The sequence below is a fragment of the Oppia nitens genome, unplaced genomic scaffold (genome assembly GCF_028296485.1).
Source record: "Oppia nitens isolate AA-2021 unplaced genomic scaffold, nextdenovo-longstitch-racon4-pilon3 scaffold9_pilon_pilon_pilon, whole genome shotgun sequence".
Taxonomy (NCBI): Eukaryota; Metazoa; Arthropoda; class Arachnida; order Sarcoptiformes; family Oppiidae; genus Oppia; species Oppia nitens.
In genome coordinates, this window is record NW_026533253.1 from 1,859,904 (window position 1) to 1,878,969 (window position 19,066).

At 30.4% G+C, this 19,066-nt stretch overlaps 5 protein-coding genes across 6 annotated transcripts; 2 read left to right on the plus strand and 3 right to left on the minus strand.

The window, feature by feature from the left end:
- Positions 1 to 13: 13 nt before the first annotated feature.
- On the minus strand, positions 14 to 3,162 carry LOC128964789 (inhibitor of growth protein 3-like). Of its 2 annotated transcripts, XM_054311427.1 has the most exons (9): positions 2,986 to 3,160; positions 2,516 to 2,651; positions 2,122 to 2,193; positions 1,917 to 2,017; positions 1,691 to 1,853; positions 967 to 1,188; positions 713 to 897; positions 261 to 641; positions 14 to 204 (listed from the first exon to the last, which is right to left on the minus strand). In XM_054311427.1, exons 2-9 carry the CDS (start codon positions 2,541 to 2,543, stop codon positions 76 to 78), a joined length of 1,281 nt encoding a protein of 426 aa, XP_054167402.1. In that variant the 5' UTR covers positions 2,544 to 2,651; positions 2,986 to 3,160; the 3' UTR covers positions 14 to 75. The 2 variants fall into 2 exon arrangements, with proteins under 2 accessions (XP_054167402.1, XP_054167401.1); XM_054311426.1 differs by having other exon boundaries at positions 713 to 1,188; positions 2,986 to 3,162.
- A 478-nt stretch (positions 3,163 to 3,640) lies between these two features.
- LOC128964788 (bromodomain-containing protein 1-like) lies at positions 3,641 to 8,342 on the plus strand. Its single transcript, XM_054311425.1, has 8 exons — positions 3,641 to 6,693; positions 6,773 to 6,856; positions 6,938 to 7,210; positions 7,287 to 7,424; positions 7,494 to 7,670; positions 7,731 to 7,843; positions 7,917 to 8,050; positions 8,119 to 8,342. The coding sequence occupies exons 1-8, from the start codon at positions 3,837 to 3,839 to the stop codon at positions 8,267 to 8,269; spliced, it is 3,927 nt and encodes a 1,308-aa protein (XP_054167400.1). The 5' UTR covers positions 3,641 to 3,836; the 3' UTR covers positions 8,270 to 8,342.
- Positions 8,343 to 8,612: 270 nt separating this feature from the next.
- On the minus strand, positions 8,613 to 9,469 carry LOC128964585 (M-phase phosphoprotein 6-like). Its single transcript, XM_054311212.1, has one exon. It carries the CDS (start codon positions 9,130 to 9,132, stop codon positions 8,677 to 8,679), a length of 456 nt encoding a protein of 151 aa, XP_054167187.1. The 5' UTR covers positions 9,133 to 9,469; the 3' UTR covers positions 8,613 to 8,676.
- A 104-nt stretch (positions 9,470 to 9,573) lies between these two features.
- Positions 9,574 to 14,354, plus strand: LOC128964455 (ribonuclease H2 subunit B-like). The gene is made up of 9 exons (XM_054311041.1): positions 9,574 to 9,721; positions 9,786 to 9,977; positions 10,038 to 10,102; positions 10,175 to 10,298; positions 10,372 to 10,545; positions 13,826 to 13,907; positions 13,975 to 14,032; positions 14,098 to 14,184; positions 14,238 to 14,354. Exons 1-9 carry the CDS (start codon positions 9,691 to 9,693, stop codon positions 14,325 to 14,327), a joined length of 903 nt encoding a protein of 300 aa, XP_054167016.1. The 5' UTR covers positions 9,574 to 9,690; the 3' UTR covers positions 14,328 to 14,354.
- On the minus strand, positions 10,548 to 13,188 carry LOC128964454 (urocanate hydratase-like). Its single transcript, XM_054311040.1, has 4 exons — positions 12,644 to 13,188; positions 11,035 to 12,416; positions 10,870 to 10,967; positions 10,548 to 10,797 (listed from the first exon to the last, which is right to left on the minus strand). Exons 1-4 carry the CDS (start codon positions 13,048 to 13,050, stop codon positions 10,657 to 10,659), a joined length of 2,028 nt encoding a protein of 675 aa, XP_054167015.1. The 5' UTR covers positions 13,051 to 13,188; the 3' UTR covers positions 10,548 to 10,656.
- Positions 14,355 to 19,066: the final 4,712 nt, after the last annotated feature.

Sequence of the window (19,066 nt, forward strand, 5' to 3'; positions counted from 1 at the left end):
AAATGTTAACAAATAGTTCTATAAATCAATTGTATAATAATTATTGTAAATTAGTTGAAACCCTATTTTTAGTAATCAGTTATCCCGTCTCTCTTTGCGATTCTTTTTGAGTTTAAGTTTGTCCGTACATTCGGGACAATACCACTTGCCTTTAGGCGGTTGTGTTATATCGACACATCCGTAATGAAACCATTCCTTTTCGCACTGAAATACAATTAATGATTAAATAAATATAATATAAATATATTTATAAGACATACATCTTCATTATCACAGGCAACCATATCTCCATATGACACTTGATTGCAAACACAATATCGGGGCTCATTCGGGTCATACGGCCAATCGGGAGCACCGTTATTGCTATCCATTACTGGTTCAGAATCTGTTTCAAAGAGATTAGTATTGATTGAAATATCCGTAGCGTATTGACTAGTTCTGCTTCGTTTATTGGGTCGGTTAGACTTATTGGTTAATGAATCATATTTATAGGTAGAGTTGGGATTGAGTAGGTCTGAGCCGCCAAACGAGTCATTTGGAGAGCTATTATCACGCATTGAATTAAAACTATTGAACATTTGGCCCGAATTGACCGCTTCGTAACTGGCCTTTAAGCTGGCCGTACGTCTACCCTGTTGCATCTTTTAATACAAAACAAAAACAATTAAATTATTAAATCATTAATTCAACTAATAATAAATAGTAGTATTACCTGTTGCGTAGCTGCGATAGCCTGAGAAGCAGCTGCAGCTATGGCAGTGTTACCGTAATTAATTGACCCGTGAGGTAGAGATCTATTGGATGGATTGCCCTTTTCAGAGAAAGAAGGGTTCGCTAAAAATTGTGAGTTTATAGCCGAGTTTGTGCCGCCGTTAACGTAACTATTATTGCCGACAACTGATAGTAACGGTGTAAATGCATTAGAATTGAGTTTGTTGTTTGTTATGTTGGAACTGGTGATTATACCCGAAGCACCAGATAGTGTATTAGGTGTGGCAACTGTCCCCTTATATATTTCTTGAGCAATGGTTGAGAGAACTTTTTCAGATGAACTCATATGATGTTTGTCCGTAAATGGTGTGGAATATGCATTGGAACCGACATTATTGCTATTATGGTGAGTATACTTTCGTTTCTCTCGTACGTGATTTACAGTAACGGGCGGCGGGTTATCCAACTCTAGAGATCCTAATAAAGAGATAAATCCATAATAGTCGACACATTAGTTTAACATTCAGTTTAGTTACTATTAGACAATGACTATTCAAATGATTGATTGATTAATGTTTGACTTCAAATATTACAGTTAATACATGTCATTAGTTAATCAATTGATTAAATGCAATGATATGTGCAATAAGTCAATCAAAAGTCAATACATAGTCACTAGTAATGCCCACAAAATTGAATTAATAAATAATTATTTAAAAGATAGGTTTACGTAGTTCAGTAAAATTTTGTATATTACATGTTAAACATTGTTAATACGTTGTATATTATAAAATATTTGATTAATTTGAAATAAACTATTACTAATTAAAGAGTTTATGTGTATTTTTATAATATATGAAAATTATTTGTTAGTTGCAGTATATAAGAAATATTTGTTTAAAATCAATGATATTATTGAGTTTTGTGGACATTACTAGTCTATTGTTAGTTGATTTGGTTAATAACAAAAAATACTGACTCCTCTCAAGTATTTCAGTGATTCCAGAGTTGTCGGCCTCTAATTCAATCTTAAATTTTTGTAATTCTTGATCTAATCGTTTAAGATATTTATCAACCATACTGTAGATCTCATTCGCCAGTTTGACCTTTTCCTCGGCGTCTTCTAACGATTTGTAGTAATCCTTCAATTGATTGACTCAACCGATAAAACTCAGTGTATTTTGTGGTGCAAATCAATGTCAAACCTGTTTGATTCTGTCGTATTCAATGTCTCTCTGTTCCACTTTCATGTGCTTTGCATTACTGAAGAACTGTTTGGTCTGATCTTCGAGATTGTCCATCGCGTCTAATGACACAAGACATCAATATTTTGCAATTGATATCACAACTGATGGTCACAATAGTATGGACAGCATAGGTATGGAAGATATCAATTAATATGTATCTTACTATGAACTTGAAGATCCATTTCACGCATTTCTGTAAAGCGATCTCTCAGTTCTTGTGGCAAATGTTCAATCACTACAAGACATTATAAAGTGATTGCAATTAATTCAATGTCTTTTACAGTTTATATCAATTATTTATCATTTGTTTCAATGCATGCATTCAGTGATTGTTTTTTACTTTTATCATTACATCTCATGAATCACCGAAACTCAATCAACTATAAGAAGTGATACATCCATTGCATGTCATTATCTAAAAATGTAATTATATTGACTACAAATGGACACTGTTTTATGGTTCATATGACTATCTATTTAGCATTTATTTGATCCAAAAATGAATGTTTTAAACTTCTTATAACTGATTGATCGGAACTGATTATCTTAAGACATACTTTCCAAGTAATCCTCCAAATATAACATTTTTGTTTTGTTTTTTCAATTACTTTATTATTAAAACTATTGACAAAAAAAATTATTAATAATATATGAGTTATTTGCTATCAATTGATGGACTCTTGAGATTGAAATCTATAATCAAATGAAATAACAAAATAAATTAATTGAAATTCAAGTCAAATATTAGCGCCAAATGTGTGCCAAACGCTGTCATTGGCTGTCAATTGACACAAACGGACCAATCAATGGTCGAGTAGTGCGTGAGTCGACAGTACAGTCAAAGGCAATGATTGCGTGAGTGGGCGGAGTCGAGACTGTGGTGGTGTTCGTGACAAGACGTGAGTCGACGCCATCTTTGATGACATAATTGGCTACAAATTGACTACATTTGCACACATTTGGCGACCGAACTAATGGTTGTGACTTTCGTCCCGAACCCGTACGGCATAAACACTGTCCGACTCACCCGTAATGACAATTTGAATGACCGTTGAGTTTGACCTCAATTGATGTTAAATGGCGTCAGAAAAATGTTTAGTCGTTTGCAATGTTTTGCTGTGTTTTTCAAGCAATGAAAGCACTGTTTGAATGTTTGAATGCATTTCAATGTTGTATTCAATACATAGTCTATAATAACTACAACACTATTCTATACATTCAATGACTGCTATGACGTCACAACACTAGCACTGAGTCCGCCCAACACTCGACCGATGCGTTGATTGCTTTGTGAGCACTGACTGAGTAATAGTGCTTAGAATAACATACAATAGAATATATTGTTGACTATTAACACAACAATTGCATTAACTATAAGTTATAGGTTTAGTACGCAAACTGTACTCTATGTAAGCGCCAAAACAGTTGTATATCGTCCGCATCAATGGTTATGTTTTGGCCGCGTTTTGTGGCGTTCATTGGATACCCATTTTGTATTGGATTTGTTTGTATTGCACACAAATGTATATACAATACAATATACTATACAATACTTATTACATTACAGTACTCTATAGACACTATACTACCACTCATTATAATCAATGAGTTAATAATAATTGACATTCAATTAGAATTTATTAAACAATATAATCGATTGAAATATCATTGAAATTGCAATCAATTGATTGAAACAATTGACGAATAAATGACTGATATATTGATTGCAAGTGTTTTATACATCAATTGATTTGTTATTCGAATTATAACTCAATTGTCTATCAATGAGACTATCAATTGGTTTGTATTCATTGATTGATTGCATTTGATGTATGTTTTCAGTGAAGAAGTGGACATCAAACTGAAGACAAGATCAAAATGCACACAATGTTAGACTTGGATATCAAGGCTTTCCTGTCCAACATTAAGGCCACAAAACCTCCGTATGTCTGTCCCTTCGAGAAGTGTCATAAAATATATAAGACATACCAAGGAATGAGGACTCATATGCATCAATACGATCACATAAACAACAGACAAATGACAGATGAAACTAATAATGAATTAATAAACAAAAAGAAAGGCAATTGTGATGACCCATCATTTGGTGACCGATCGCCGTCACCACCCGATTATCGTAGTAATAATAATAACAGAGAAACGCTTACATACGCCGAAGCACAACGACTGGTCGAAGTGGACATCGACGGCAAAGTCCACAGAATTAATATCAACGAACCGTTAAATATAGTGTTGTTGAGCGTCGGTATTGATGTACCTATCAATGGAAGTGTCAATTCAGTGAACAACAGTTTCAGTGATAGTAAAAGCAAAAAACATTTGTCTGACTGTCAACTGACACCTCAAACCAATGCAAACTCCGGCGCCAAGACTAAGACCGGCAAAGGAAAGAATCGAAGCGGAAAGTGTGGTAAAGGACGCAAAGATCTTCAATCGAAACAAACAGCTGTGACTGAGAAACCTAACAGTTTAATACTGAAATTACCCGAACCTTCCTTCAGAATAATAGAAGGCTATGACCCGCCAGACGCCAAACAACGGTCGTCTTCTTACTACAGATATATCGAAAAGACTATCGACGACATTGACGAAGAAGTAGAGTATGATATGGATGAAGAAGACACGGCTTGGCTCGAATTGATCAATAAGAAGCGTAAAGTCGACAAATTACCTGAAATCCCTGCCGACACGTTTGAACTATTGATGGACAGACTTGAGAAAGAGTCATACTTTCTGAGTCAAAACAGTGGCAAAGATATAGGTCCCGCCATTGATGAAGACGCCGTTTGTTGTATTTGTAATGACGGCGAGTGTCAAAACTCGAATGCCATTCTGTTCTGTGATATGTGTAATCTTGCCGTTCATCAGGAGTGTTATGGCGTTCCTTATATACCAGAGGGTCAGTGGCTTTGTAGAAGATGTCTTCAATCTCCATCCAGAGCTGTTGACTGTGCTTTGTGTCCCAACAAAGGCGGAGCCTTTAAACAAACTGACGATAATCGTTGGTCTCATGTTGTTTGTGCACTTTGGATACCAGAAGTTTGTTTTGCAAATACAGTGTTTTTAGAACCCATAGACAGCATCGGTAACATACCATCTGCCCGATGGAAACTTTCGTGTTATATCTGCAAACAGCGTAATGTCGGCGCTTGTATTCAATGTCACAAATCCAACTGTTATGTAGCGTTTCACGTGACGTGTGCACAACAGGCCGGTCTCTATATGAAGATGGAAGCCGTCAAAGAAATGACATCCAATGGTCTCGTCACTAACGTTAGGAAAGCCGCCTATTGTGATACACATACACCGACAGATGAAAATGGAATTGTATTGAGTGGTGTATATTCTTCGGGCGAAGAAGACTCACGTATTGATAATCATAAAGTCAAACAAACAAAAGCCAAGTTTAAGGAGAAGATGAAGAAAGCGCGCAAAATATTAGCTGAAAAACGATCACAAATACCTGTTGTTTCTGTTCCTACAATTCCTTTGGATAGATTGGCAAAGATTGCTGTTTTAGTGACAATACCCAAACGAAATCTCTTTTTACAGCGACTTCTTGGCTATTGGACTCTTAAGCGACAATCAAGAAATGGAGTACCACTTCTTAGAAGACTTCAAATTTCACACAACAATCTTAGACGCGATTCAAATAAGGACGGAGACGATGAACAAGTGATGAAAATTAAAGAACAATTGAAAACAATGAATAGATTGAGACAAGACTTGGAAAGAGTGAGACTATTAGTCGAATTAATTCGCAAACGCGAAAAAATGAAGAGAGAGTTTCTTAAGATCAGACAAAACACTGTCGAACTACAACTAAACCCTTTTAAAGCATTTTTGTTGAATCTTTTGCAAAGACTTCAAGATAAAGACACCAATAAGTTCTTTGCTGAACCCGTTAATGTCGAAGATGTTTCCGATTATCTCGATTTTATCAAACATCCAATGGATTTCAGTACAATTAGACAAAAGATTAATCAAAACCAATATAGTTCTCTAATTGAATTGATTCGTGATTTTCAATTAATTATTAATAACTGTACCGAATATAACACTAAAGAAACCATTTGGCATAAGGCGGCCCTCAAACTAGCGGATCAGTCACAGAGTATTCTTAGAGAAGCTAAGAAAATGGCTGAGATTTATAACACAACAACCGGATTGCACTTACATTTGACTGAAAATGAGATCCAGATATCAGCAACAAATGTCAGTCCAATTCAATCGGAGAAAAAACAACTCGAAGTAAAGCTTAAAGTTTTAGAAGAAGATTTGTTGAAAGCAAAAACACAGAAGTCTGGCGGTTCCCGCACTAAACGAGTCAGGAGTTTGACCGCCGATATCGCAAAACTCAAAGACAAAATCGAGTCAATCAACTCGAGTCATACATTGAATAAAAGTCCATTTAAGACTAACAGAACAATTACATCCAGTAATGTTAACAATGGCAGCACAAACAGTAGGACCTCATCGCCAAACAAAAAGAAACAAAAGACGACAACAAAAGTGAAAAATGTTGAACCAATTGATTCCAGTGATTCTGATACTAACGATATAACTAATAATAATTCAAATATTAATAACTTTATCGACAAATTTGAAGGCAGAAAGACATTGAATTCAGTTTCTGCTAGTATTAACTCTTCAGAAATCGAAGGATTAATTAAATGCAATAATAATAAACAAAAATCTTTAACCACTCATAAAGGTCTTGATTATAATAATTGTTTAATTTCATAATAATATAATTAATTCTATTATTTATTTATTATTTTTTAATTGTATAGAATCTCCTTCAAAACGTTTATTTAAAAATAACATTAAACATAAATCCCCCAATAAATCTGTTAATAATAATAATAATAATAAAGGTTTGTTTTTTAGTTTAATGTTTTTTAAAATTATTAATAAACATTGAATTTATTTGAGAGTTGTTATTACTATCATTACAGAGTCATCACCTAAAAACAAAACACGAGTTAATACAAAAAAGAAGTTAAACGGTTCCGCATTGACTAACTCGTTGTCTCCCAACTCAATCACCTCAAACTTATCCATTAATTTAATTTCTGATAAAATTAATTCACGAAAAAGTAAAAACTCTAAACTAACTAATCCTAAGAGTTCGCCAATCATTGATTCACCGGCACTGACGCCCAATAATATGTTTACTGAAACGGCCGAATCGTTTGCTAGAGAACAGGTCAGCAAAGGACAGACCACAGGTATAATAATAATTAAAATAGTATTACATTTATTTGAAATGTTTGTCAATATTTATATGAAATGTCACTTTTTTAGGGTCAAAACGCCGATCGAATCGAAGTTCTTCGCGACCAAATAAAAGACAAAACACCTCTAATTCAATGCATTTAATAGATTCACAAATTACAACACCATTGATGTCTGAAGCCGACAGCTTTAAAGTATATAGAAATTGTAAGTCAATTTGGGATTACTTTATAGTCTATAATTTATAGTATTATATAACTATATTTATATATTTAGTGTCGTCTCCTCCCGACTCTGACATAATCTCCGAGAGTTCTCAATCTCATACTTCGAGCTCGTCATCAAAAACTTCGGGTTCGAGCGAATCATCCGATTCAAACTCGTCGCTATCATCATTGGGTTCTTCAGGAACAAGTAGTCGAGTTAGTTGTCGGAAAGCAAAATCACCAAAAAGTGAGTCCAATTAAACCAAATTAAATAATGTCTAAATTGTTATTTTGTTTTATCAATTAGGACCCAGATCTCGATCTTCAGATATATCAACGATAGAAAATCAAAAGATTCCGTTACAACCAAATGACTTGGTTTGGGCCAAGTTTGGTAACCAACCCTGGTATCCAGCAGTGGTATAACTATTTTTTCCATTTATTAATAAACATTATATATTTATTGTGCTATTATTTATATATATATTATCAGATTGTCGACTCAAACTCTTCAGTTTCCAATTCTCCAGTTAATGGAACACCTGTTCCACCTGAAGAGGTACTGGCGTTGGCTAAGGATAAACACAATCAATATTTAGTTTATTTTTTCGAACATAAGAACTCTTGGTATTTATACGAACTAAACAATTGTTAAATTGATTGTAATATTTAAATGAAATGATTATAATTGATAGGCATTGGTTGGCACGACATAAGTTGGAACCACTGGGCATTGAAACGAGTACTGACAACCAGAAGTTAAATCAGAACCAGAAGTCCATTGATAAGAAAGCCCTACAAAAGGCTTATAACAAAGCGCTGGCATTTTATGCTTCATTGCAATAGTACATCAATTTTGCCTTTTTATTAATGTAAATATACTGTTATTTATATTTATCATACCATAAGTTAATGTTGAAAATAATGAGTCATTAATTATGATTATTGAAATTTAAGCAAAAACAATTTGTTTCATTAGTATATTTTGTAATTATTATTAATTATTATAAAAAGTTTATAGATGTCTATTGTATATTTTTTATTTCATAAATCATTATAAAATCAATTTTATTAAAAAAATAACTTAAATATTTAACACAAATTATTTGACCACTTTATACATAAAACAGATTTGAAACCAAATTTTATTTGTAAACAACAAACAAGTCATTAAATATTTATAAGAAATGTTTCATTAAAATGATTTTTATCAAAACGTCTATATTTTTAATAATAATTTATTGATAAATCTGTCAACGATTTGGTTTAAATCGTTTACTATTAGATATATGATGTCTATTAAAATTCTTGTGATTTCTTTTTCGATGACCAGATGCCGAATCTGACATTAGTTTTGAATATCTATTTGCCATTTCGTCATCACTAACATCTTGAGTAGTATTCTTCTCATTATTATCGTTGTCTTCTTTATCTTTGTCGTCATTTTCATCAATTTCTTGCATTAATTTTTCCACCTCTGGATTCATACCTCTGAATGACATTCTTCCAGATCTGAGTCCTTCACAATAGACATAACTAGTATTTATGATATACTTCTGTGACTCGAGTTCGTCATTATCATCAAAGTGTTGATCAAGTAATTCATCATTTCTTTGTTCATTCAATTGTTTTTCAGTTTTTTCTTTAGTTCTGTGCATAAACTTCATCTGCAGTAAGTTCTTCGACAGTGTGGTACTTCTTCGAGACATTTTATGGTAATTTTAAATCCGGATACTTGTGTCACATCAGCTAAATCTTAAATATCTTGAAGTGATTGACTGACACAACCTTATCGATGATCAATGAGTAGATAATGAGTAATTGCAAACACTAATGGTATGTCAATCCATGGATCAATTGGATCAAATGATTATAAACCAAAATAAAAATATATATTTGTATCACTTGTGTTGTTGATGATGAGCCAAACTGTGGATCATCACCACTGAGGAAGATATGATAATGAGTGCAATAATTAATGTCAAACTAATGATAAACACATTTAAATTAAATGGCAAAACATGTTATCATTAAAAGTCATGCTTTAGTATTAAAATCAAAACACAATTTCAATTCAATAATAAATAAATAAATAAATAAATAAATAAATAACGCATTCATTGAAATGCAGTGAAAAAAAGCGCCAAAAGTTTATCGCAATTATTGTGTAATATTTAAAAACAATTGATGTTTGCATTTGTTGTCAACATTTAGTTAAATTTAGTTTAGTTTGTCATCCAATTAACTGGTGATTGTTGTGGTTGTCGATGATGTCCTCCAAAGTGTTTGTCATATCAGGTATTGAAAGACATGTTAAATGATTTATACGACAATTATTGTGTTAACTGTTTGTGATCTTCAGGTTTGGATGCAAAACAAAGTTTGCCGACATTGACATGGATTACAGTGAATACCATCAATGAAGACAATGATGATAACAGTGATAATGACAAGAAAGTATATCTAATGGATGAAAATGGATGTCAACTCTTTGAATGCGTCCGACAAAGCAATCCATTGCAGTCATTCTTTGTCAACAATGATGTCATTTCAGGTCATTATAATAACCGCAAACCTCATGTCATGTATTATTATTGTTGTTTTTTTGGATCAGATGGTGATTATTATGTGATAACTCCAATCGATATACTCTTCATTTTATTGCCATTTCTTATGAAAGTAATATAACATTTGTATTAAACACTTGTTTTATTTGACCAATAAATTGATTATTTTTAATATGATTTACAGAAACAACAATATTATCACTCGTTGTTTGAGATAATGAGTGATATCTTTGAGAAACCCGTTTTGGATAAAATTATCAACAATTCGTCCATCAATAAGAATATTGATGGCATTGCAGACATCAAACGTTAGTTAAATATTTACTGTAAATTTAATAATATATGTGTTTATTATATTATATATAATTATTAATTAATTAGACGATTGCGATGAGGTCTATGTCCGATATAATGGTCAGAAAACTATGGACTACTTGTCGGCAAAAACAGATAAGACTGTCGATGCACTCATCGATAATAATGTAAATGTTTCATACAGTGGATGCAAAGTCAGCGGATATAAGACAGGCAAAGAAGACCCAAACCAAGAGAAAGGTTAGTAATATTTATATATAACTTATTAACTGTTTATTTGTTAGTTATGTGTATTATGTGTGGATTACCGGTATATGTAATTACCGTAATGTCAATTGCTATGCATTTTGATTACAAATCACTAATTATATCATCTGCCACTTCATTGGCAATTGTAACACACAGTTTGCTATTGTTTTGCATAATATCTTTGATGGTTTCTTTTGCTAATTGATTGCCAGACCACGAGCGCCGACTCACACCATTCAGAACCTAAATTTAATTAATAAATTTGTGTCAAATATATATGTTTTTATATATTAATTAAAAAAGATGATGACATACATCCCAACTAAGAATATTAAGCACTTTGTTGTGTGATTCTTGACTGCCATCGAGTATTAAACCAAATCCACAATTGATTGCTTCACCAAAACCAACACCTTATACAATATAAATTTTAAGTTTATAAATAGTGATAATAGTAGTGTATAAAGATCTGATGCCTACCGCCACCATTATGTAGTGCCACCCAAGTGGCACCTCTGCCAGAATTACCAATTACAGTAGTGATCGCCATATCAGCCGTAAAAGCTGATCCGTCATAAATATTTGACGTCTCTCTATAAGGACTGTCGGCACCACTTACGTCGTGGTGATCGCGCGATAAAATTATTGGACTTTTGATTATTTTATTTTTGATGGCTTCGTTAAATGCCAGACCAATACTAACTCTTCCGATTTGATCCGAATATAAGATTCTTGCCTGACTTCCCACAACTAAATTATGTTGTTTTGCCTCAGATATCCATTTAATATTATCAAAATAATGATCTTTTATATGTTTTGGAAGTCCATCTCTTTCGGACAATTCTTTCAATACGTTTAATGCTATGTTGTCTGTAGTATCTAAGTCTTGAGGATCACCAGATGAACAGATCCATCTGAACGGTCCAAAACCCAATGAAAAAATATCTCCCATTATATGCTGAACATATGATGAATATCTGAATTGAATACCAAATGCTGTGTTAACAGCGCCCACATCAGCACCGGCTCTGTAGGCCTCCAATAGAAATGCATTGCCATAATCCCAAAAATAAAGTCCCGATTGAGATAATCTATTGATTGCATTGATTTGTCTGATTAGACTTTGTTGACAAAATTGTTTGAACTTTTTATTATCGTTTTTCATCATAGTTTGCGCTTCTTCTACTGTGAGATCTACCGGATAGTATCCACCATTAAATGGATTATGACATGAGGTCTGATCTGATCCCAATTCAACCAAAATTTCATTTGTTTTCTCATATTCTTTGACTAGTCTTTCCCAAACATCAACAATATTACCCAAATATCCAATACTTGTGGCGATTTTATTAGATTTTGCAAGACGTATGGTTTTAATGAGTGTATCCAAATCACTAATGATTTCATTGAGCCATCCCTGAGCTTGACGTTTAAGAAGTGCGTCCTCACACACTTCAGCAATTACTCCAACACATCCTGCAATTACTGCTGCTTTTGCTTGGGCTCCACTCATACCTCCCAATCCTGAAGTTAGAAATACAGTTCCCCTTAAATCATTAGTTTGCAGATATTTGCGCCCGGCATTGATTATAGTGATAGTTGTCCCGTGAACTATACCCTGAGGTCCAATATAGCAATAACTTCCAGCAGTCATTTGACCATACATTGAGACTCCCAGTGCAAAGAATCGGTCGTAATCTTCACGTTTTGAATAGTTTGGAACAACCATTCCGTTTGATATAACAAGTCGTGGACTCCAACTGAAGCTCGGATACAATCCTAGCGGATGTCCAGAGTTTACAACTAATGTCTGATCCGTTTCCATATTAGATAAATATTTCATTGTTATCCAAAATTGTGCCCTAAAATTAATATTATAGTATTACCAGTACATGGTTTAATTAATTATTTTTTTGTAATTTGGTGTTTAATATCGTAATTTCTAGTTTGCTTAACTATAAAATTCAATATAAATTATTGTAAATAAATCGATTTTAAATGAAAATATTTGTTTTATATATCATGTTATTTTTTAAAAATTTTCCAATTAAAGAGTTGTATAAATATAAGATAAATATAATTTATATACCAATTAGAGAAGACCTGTCCATTACCACCATAAGTGATGAGTTCGTGAGGAAATTGAGCCACTCTTTCATCTAAATTATTCATAATCATTAGCATAATAGCTGCCCCTTCAACACATTTGGCCGGATATTCATTGATAGGATAAGCCTTTATCTCGAAATCGGGTATAAATCGATACATATAGATGTGTCCGAATTGATCCAATTCTTGTGCGAACTCTTTGGCCAAAATTGAGTGATATTTTTGTGGAAAATATCGCAAAGCATTTCTTACAGCCAGTTGTTTCTCTTCATGAGTTAGATCGGCATAACGTATGGGTGCGTGACTTACCCTATCATTGCGTGTTTTTAACTCAGGAATTGGTTCAATTGGTAGACCTTTTGACAAATCTTTAATTGTTTGACTCATTGTTTTAAAAAAATATTAGTTGACTTCGTGTCAAAAAAGTTGGCGACAAAAACTTTAGTTAATTTAAATTAAAACGAGTTTACGATATATACTTATTTTGTCTAAAAATTGAACGCAAATTTGATTTGTTGTCTCAATTAAAGTATATTTTAAATTCAACTCACATTATGCTGTAGTTATAACACTGTTGTCCTTCATTTGTTATCACAATCTTTACTGGATTTCGAGTTTTCCAAAAAAATAAGTATTAAAAAACAAATCAAATCATCTGAAAAAATATTTTTATTGATCTTTTCATTGAATTAATTTTTTAAATGCTTAATTTTTACTTAAAAGCAATATAATGAAAAAATGCAGTTTAAATAGAAAAATATTAATTAAGTTAGAATTATAGCACTAATAGTAGAGTTATAATATGATTTTAATCTTATAGTATATATATATATATATATATATATATATATATATATATATATATATATATATATATACTGTTATTACTGTAATTTTAAATTTACATAATAATGAGAATTTTTTATTTATATCTAAGTTGTAAAATATATTAATAATATGTATAATAATAACATTAAATATTTTAATGATTATATTTTATGAGTATGAATAAATTATGAAAATATTTCTTAAAATATTTGTGAATATTTTTCATTGATTATTCACTTTTTAAAATTAAAACAATATTATTCATCTATTAATAAGTTTGTGATAAATATTTGAATACAAATTAACATTATATTATAAAATCAATTAATTTTAGTTGAATACAAGCAAATGGCATTTGAATTAATATCTCAATACCTAAGCGACGATATCGTCAATGAATTGAGAAATTATTTGAGGTATATATTGACAACTAAATGAAAATCATTAAATGATTAAATGATTAAATGACATTTCACACGAAAGATTGCCATCACATTCAAGTGAATCAACTCAATCACCACAAGATATGACTAAAATCAAAGTAATTTCATGAATCATTGAATTCTCAATTATTGATCCATTAAATTGTTTGTTTGAAATTTATAGAGAAAAGCAAACGAAAATGAAAGTTGTGGTCCTTTGGAGGACTATTCCTCATACAAACAATTGAATACTTCGGCACCAAATGCAAAGGTGAGTCCATAATGAGCTAATATTATGATTTACTAATTGTATGACAATTATAGCGCACAAAAATGTCGCGATCACAACGGGAACTGTTAAAAGTCGATAAAACAGGAATGAAGTCTATCTCCAGTTTCTTTAAACCAAAATAATTATATTAAACAATTGTTTGATTCATTTTTTATTATATTGTTTTTATTTTTGTTGAAAATGTTATTCAACGACAATACAGTATGTCGTCAAATGTGTGTATTATCTCTGTTTTTTAAAGCTAACATTAAAATTAATTTTAATTTTTTTGAAGTATAAATACAAAGAATGTATTTATTGAATCATTTATGTATTCTTTATTCATTGCATTAAATAATTTTAAAATAGAAATAAAATTTTATTATTAAATTTTATGAAAGAAAAATCTCAGTGGAGTTTAAAGTTATTATGCATTACATATAATGTAATAAATGTATTTATACTTATATTCAATATATACTGTATAGGACTATACAATACTGTAAATAACTTACAAAAACTAAATTTGCGTTGCATTGAGATTAAGGTCTTTTACTCTCTTATGTTGATTACATTCATTATTTGCCTTCTCTTTCAATGTATATACTCATGAATGGTGTTCACAAAGAAACCAAAAGACAGACCTTTTGATAGTGTACTTCATTTGTGGCACTCGTTTGCGTGTCTGTCCTCATATATGGCTTTCCTCTATTCTGATTATTCTATAGTATATACTATATATATATATATATATAAGACATATTATTCTCATTTTATTTTGCTTTCAATTGAATACACAATACATTATATAATAAAAGGGACTTTAAGTTTGCAGTCACTTCTAAAATATCTAAACACTTGTGACAACTTTGATAGAGAAAAGAGAGAGAGGTTTGTGTGACACAACTATCCACACAAATATTGGTCGACACTATGTATTGAGTTTTGCCGAAAAAAAATATTTACTCAATAGATGTTTGATGTTCTCTACAGTCATGTTAAGCAAGTTTATAATATAAATAAATTGATGTCTTATGCGATCCTCAACTCAATTGCAGATTCAGTAGTATTCTGTCCGTTGTCTGACTTTTACTTCTTTGATGAGACTTTTTTTGTTGTTGCCATACATTCAATACAAATAATAGTGAAACTAAATTAACAAAAGAGAGGAAACTTTAATTTAAATCAAAATGCAAACACTTTGTGAAGAAGTACATAATAGCTAATATAGTTAATAAGTACTTACCTTTTAACTAAAATTATTAAAAGCAAAAATAATTTATTTTATATATAAATTATATATATATATAATCTAATTATATTTTTAATCACGAATAAATATTATGTTTGTTATTATTGAATATGTTATTAACAAAAAGTTCAGCAAAGTTTAACATTTATTTTGAATAACTTTTAATTTTAATATTAAGTGAAATAAGAATAACGAAAATAAATATTAACAAATTTATTATCTATAAAATAAATTAAAATTGTAATATTGTTGAAATATAAAAAAATAGTTATATTAAAATTAAAATTTTATTTATTTATATCGATTATTTAATTACAAATAATTGCGTTATTTTATATAATATACGTAATAATTCATTATTACTACTCTGTATTACATTAGTATTACAGACTATTGGAGCGCAAGAGGACAGGGATTGAGTTGTTTTGTTGCCTTTTCCGGAAACGTTATGTCATTGAATTTAATGAAGACTCATCTCGTGGTCCGAAGACTCGAGTTTTAGTTAGAGTTTAATAAAGGACTGTCTTTTCAATGACTCTTATTGTCCGAAGACTTCTTTTAGGGCATCCATTCATTGGTATCGTTAAGTAAGTCGTATACTCTAAACAGTTATATCATCCACTTTGACGGCAACTCTTCATCACTAGTCTTGAGCTCAGATCCTATTTATTGCAGACTATTGTTCACATCTATTCATTTGAAAGCAAACGATATTGAAATATAATATTTCTCTTCATTTCATTTAATGTTAATGTTATTTAATGTTAAGCCAAATCTTGAATAACATAACATTTATTTTTTATAGCAAACTCTCAATTGTGTGAATCAAAGCAAAAATATTATAAAAATTGAAGAAATGTTTTTTAAAAGAATTCTCGCAAAGAATAAAATGAATTCTCTTTTTTTAGTTGATATATAATAATCAAATCACTGAATACTACACAATACCAGTCTATAAATCTATAGATTATTGTATATTTAGTATAAATATTTAGTATTTATAAATATAAATAGTATATAAATATACTGTATATTTATATATATAATACAATATATTCCTATAAACATGTATTCAATAAGTTAATTGTGTTTCCAGAGTATTGTGTTTCACTTGTTTTGGTCATTGATTTTATTAAATAACAAAAAAAAGTTAAGCAATACTTACAATAACTGCAAAATAATTTTCTCTAAGCTTTGTCTCATTTTTAGGTACTTTTCATTTGACTTTTATTATTATTGTTGTTGTTTGAGAACCGGTAGAGTTGTTTCAGAAATAGTATGAAAATATCTTTTGAATGTCTAAGGAAGTCGACAATAATGAGTGAATGAAGAGAGAGAGAGAGAGAGAGAGAGAGAGAGAGAGAGAGAGAGAGAGAGAGAGAGAGAGAGAGAGAGAGAGAGAGAGAGAGCTAACAATTTTTAACAATCATTTTTATTAGTACAACGCAAACGCAATCACACAATATATTGTAAGTCTCTATGAATACATTGAAATTACAATAGCATTTAAAACACTTTTTATTATACAACCGATTGTATTGTTATTAAAGTTAGAAATACTTAAAGTTTTGCTTATTTAATATAACGTAACGTAACTCTGATTTTTCACTGAAAGCTTCAATTCACGCATCACTCCTAACACTCAAATATATAGCTTATATAATACAGTGCTGTAAGTTGTGTTAGTGAGTGAGTGGCGCACAGTCAGCACAAGTCAGCTCAGACACGATAGAGACAAGTCTTTTACTATGTTATGACATATAGTCTGATAAGCATTGCTTCACTGGTGGCACTTGGAGTTAATGATGACTACTATACTCACATACATAACACACCACAACATTAAACACGCCGATCACTAAATCCAGTGTTGATTTACCACAAGTGCTAACAATTTAAGTAGTTTTCAACAACAAAAATATGTTGCTCTCTGTTAATCACAAATTAAATAGAAAAATATTTTTAAATGTAAACCAAACATAACTTTTATGAGCTTTAATTCATTGAAATCTATTTCATCAAATAAGATAACTTTGTAACTAATTTATTTATAATGTATATAAACTAATGTGAGTTTTAAAGTTTTTTAAAATTAATTTTTTAATTAAAACTATTGAAAAGTTTTATATATTGAAAAGTGGTTTGTGATATTTTTGTGTGATAATACAATTATTATTATTATTGATTAGTGATTAATTGTGGCTTAAATTTTTAAGTAGTTTTATTTTGGATTATACAGTAGTGCTATAACTCTCTAAATGATAATAATATGATGACATGTGATGCAACAACGTTTGCTTACAAATCTTACATTTGACTACTATTTTGATAATAGAAAAGAAGGTATGAAATAGTTATTGATTAATTAGTATGTTTTTAAAAATAAATAACAAAACAAATATTAAAAATTTAGCAAATTTATACATATTAAAATATGCTATATACCGGTAAGCTAATAATTAGTGTAATAAAAATATATTTAACTAATTGTAATTAATGATATAAATATATATAAAATAAATGGGTAAACTAAAAATGATTTTTAAGGGATAATTTTATATGATAAATAACTGCAATCTCTATTTTCTATTTGATATATTATATTATGTGTTGTATAGTCATAAAATAATAATGGATGTTTTGTTTTGATGAATTTAAATTTTAATGAATTATTGATTTGTTTTGTTTGTGATGTGATGTTAAATGCAAAGTTGAATTTTAACACATATTTTACGATAAGTTAATCTCATTGTGGTTTAACAATAATTGGATAAAAAGTGTGGACCATAACAGACATACAGTGCTATCATCTCTATTGTCTGCTAATAGTCTATAGAAAACTGCATTATATTATATTCTCTCTATTTTTCTATTCTATATTATATTCTTTACTCTATTATGAATGTAATATAGCTTTCGGTGTGATTTAAATTTACTGCTTATATATATCTATATATAATAATATATAATATATAATACATAGATAATATATATATGATATAATATAATATATATTCTTATATATTGCTATTATTTTTGTGCACAAAAATGTTGTGCACAATGAATAGTATGGCATCGCTTTATGAACAGAGATATTAGGGCAGTCATTGTCCAGGTTTGCTAACAATTGTCAGCTCAAACACAATAGCTTTAGTCCGGTGTTCATAAATCAAGGGCTGGGCTTTCAATATAAGGCCAACCGATGATTGACTTAATGCGTTATTTTTCGTTATGACGATATTGCAAACGGATAATATATGTGATGACAAACCATACCATATATGATATGATGCCTGTGCTCTATAAACTATACATTGGATATATTGGGGTTTGTTGTATATGTAGTCGTCTTCCTATTCATTGCACTCCTCTAATAAAGTGTTGGAAAAGTTTTGCTGTCAAACAATAATATGCAGTGAATTATTGAATTATTTTTGTCACTTTTGTCAGTTCAACCTTTTGATGAAATTTATATTTCAATAGAGAAAAGTGAGGAAAAGTGAGACCACTTTTTGGTCGATCACTAAACTACTCACTCACTCAGTCCTTACCAATTGTTTATCAATTGTTAGTCGTACTCCCACTTTCTCTACTTTATTTTATCCCAGTTATTATTATTATTATTATTAT

Coding starts and splice junctions, on each gene's coding strand:
- LOC128964789 (XM_054311426.1), bottom strand. CDS start 2,543: ATGTTATATTTGGAGGATTACTTGGAAA. Junction 2,018..2,121: donor AATGGATCTTCAAGTTCATA/GTAAGATACATA, acceptor TTGTGTCATTAG/ACGCGATGGACAATCTCGAA. Junction 642..712: donor CTATCGCAGCTACGCAACAG/GTAATACTACTA, acceptor TTGTATTAAAAG/ATGCAACAGGGTAGACGTAC.
- LOC128964788 (XM_054311425.1), top strand. CDS start 3,837: ATGCACACAATGTTAGACTTGGATATCAAGGCTTTCCTGTCCAACATT. Junction 6,694..6,772: donor ATCTTTAACCACTCATAAAG/GTCTTGATTATA, acceptor TTAATTGTATAG/AATCTCCTTCAAAACGTTTA. Junction 6,857..6,937: donor TAATAATAATAATAATAAAG/GTTTGTTTTTTA, acceptor CTATCATTACAG/AGTCATCACCTAAAAACAAA.
- LOC128964585 (XM_054311212.1), bottom strand. CDS start 9,132: ATGTCTCGAAGAAGTACCACACTGTCGAAGAACTTACTGCAGATGAAG.
- LOC128964455 (XM_054311041.1), top strand. CDS start 9,691: ATGATGTCCTCCAAAGTGTTTGTCATATCAG. Junction 10,103..10,174: donor TATTGCCATTTCTTATGAAA/GTAATATAACAT, acceptor TATGATTTACAG/AAACAACAATATTATCACTC. Junction 14,185..14,237: donor CTTCGGCACCAAATGCAAAG/GTGAGTCCATAA, acceptor TGACAATTATAG/CGCACAAAAATGTCGCGATC.
- LOC128964454 (XM_054311040.1), bottom strand. CDS start 13,050: ATGAGTCAAACAATTAAAGATTTGTCAAAAGGTCTACCAATTGAACCA. Junction 12,417..12,643: donor GGACAGGTCTTCTCTAATTG/GTATATAAATTA, acceptor TATTAATTTTAG/GGCACAATTTTGGATAACAA. Junction 10,798..10,869: donor TTAATATTCTTAGTTGGGAT/GTATGTCATCAT, acceptor AATTAAATTTAG/GTTCTGAATGGTGTGAGTCG.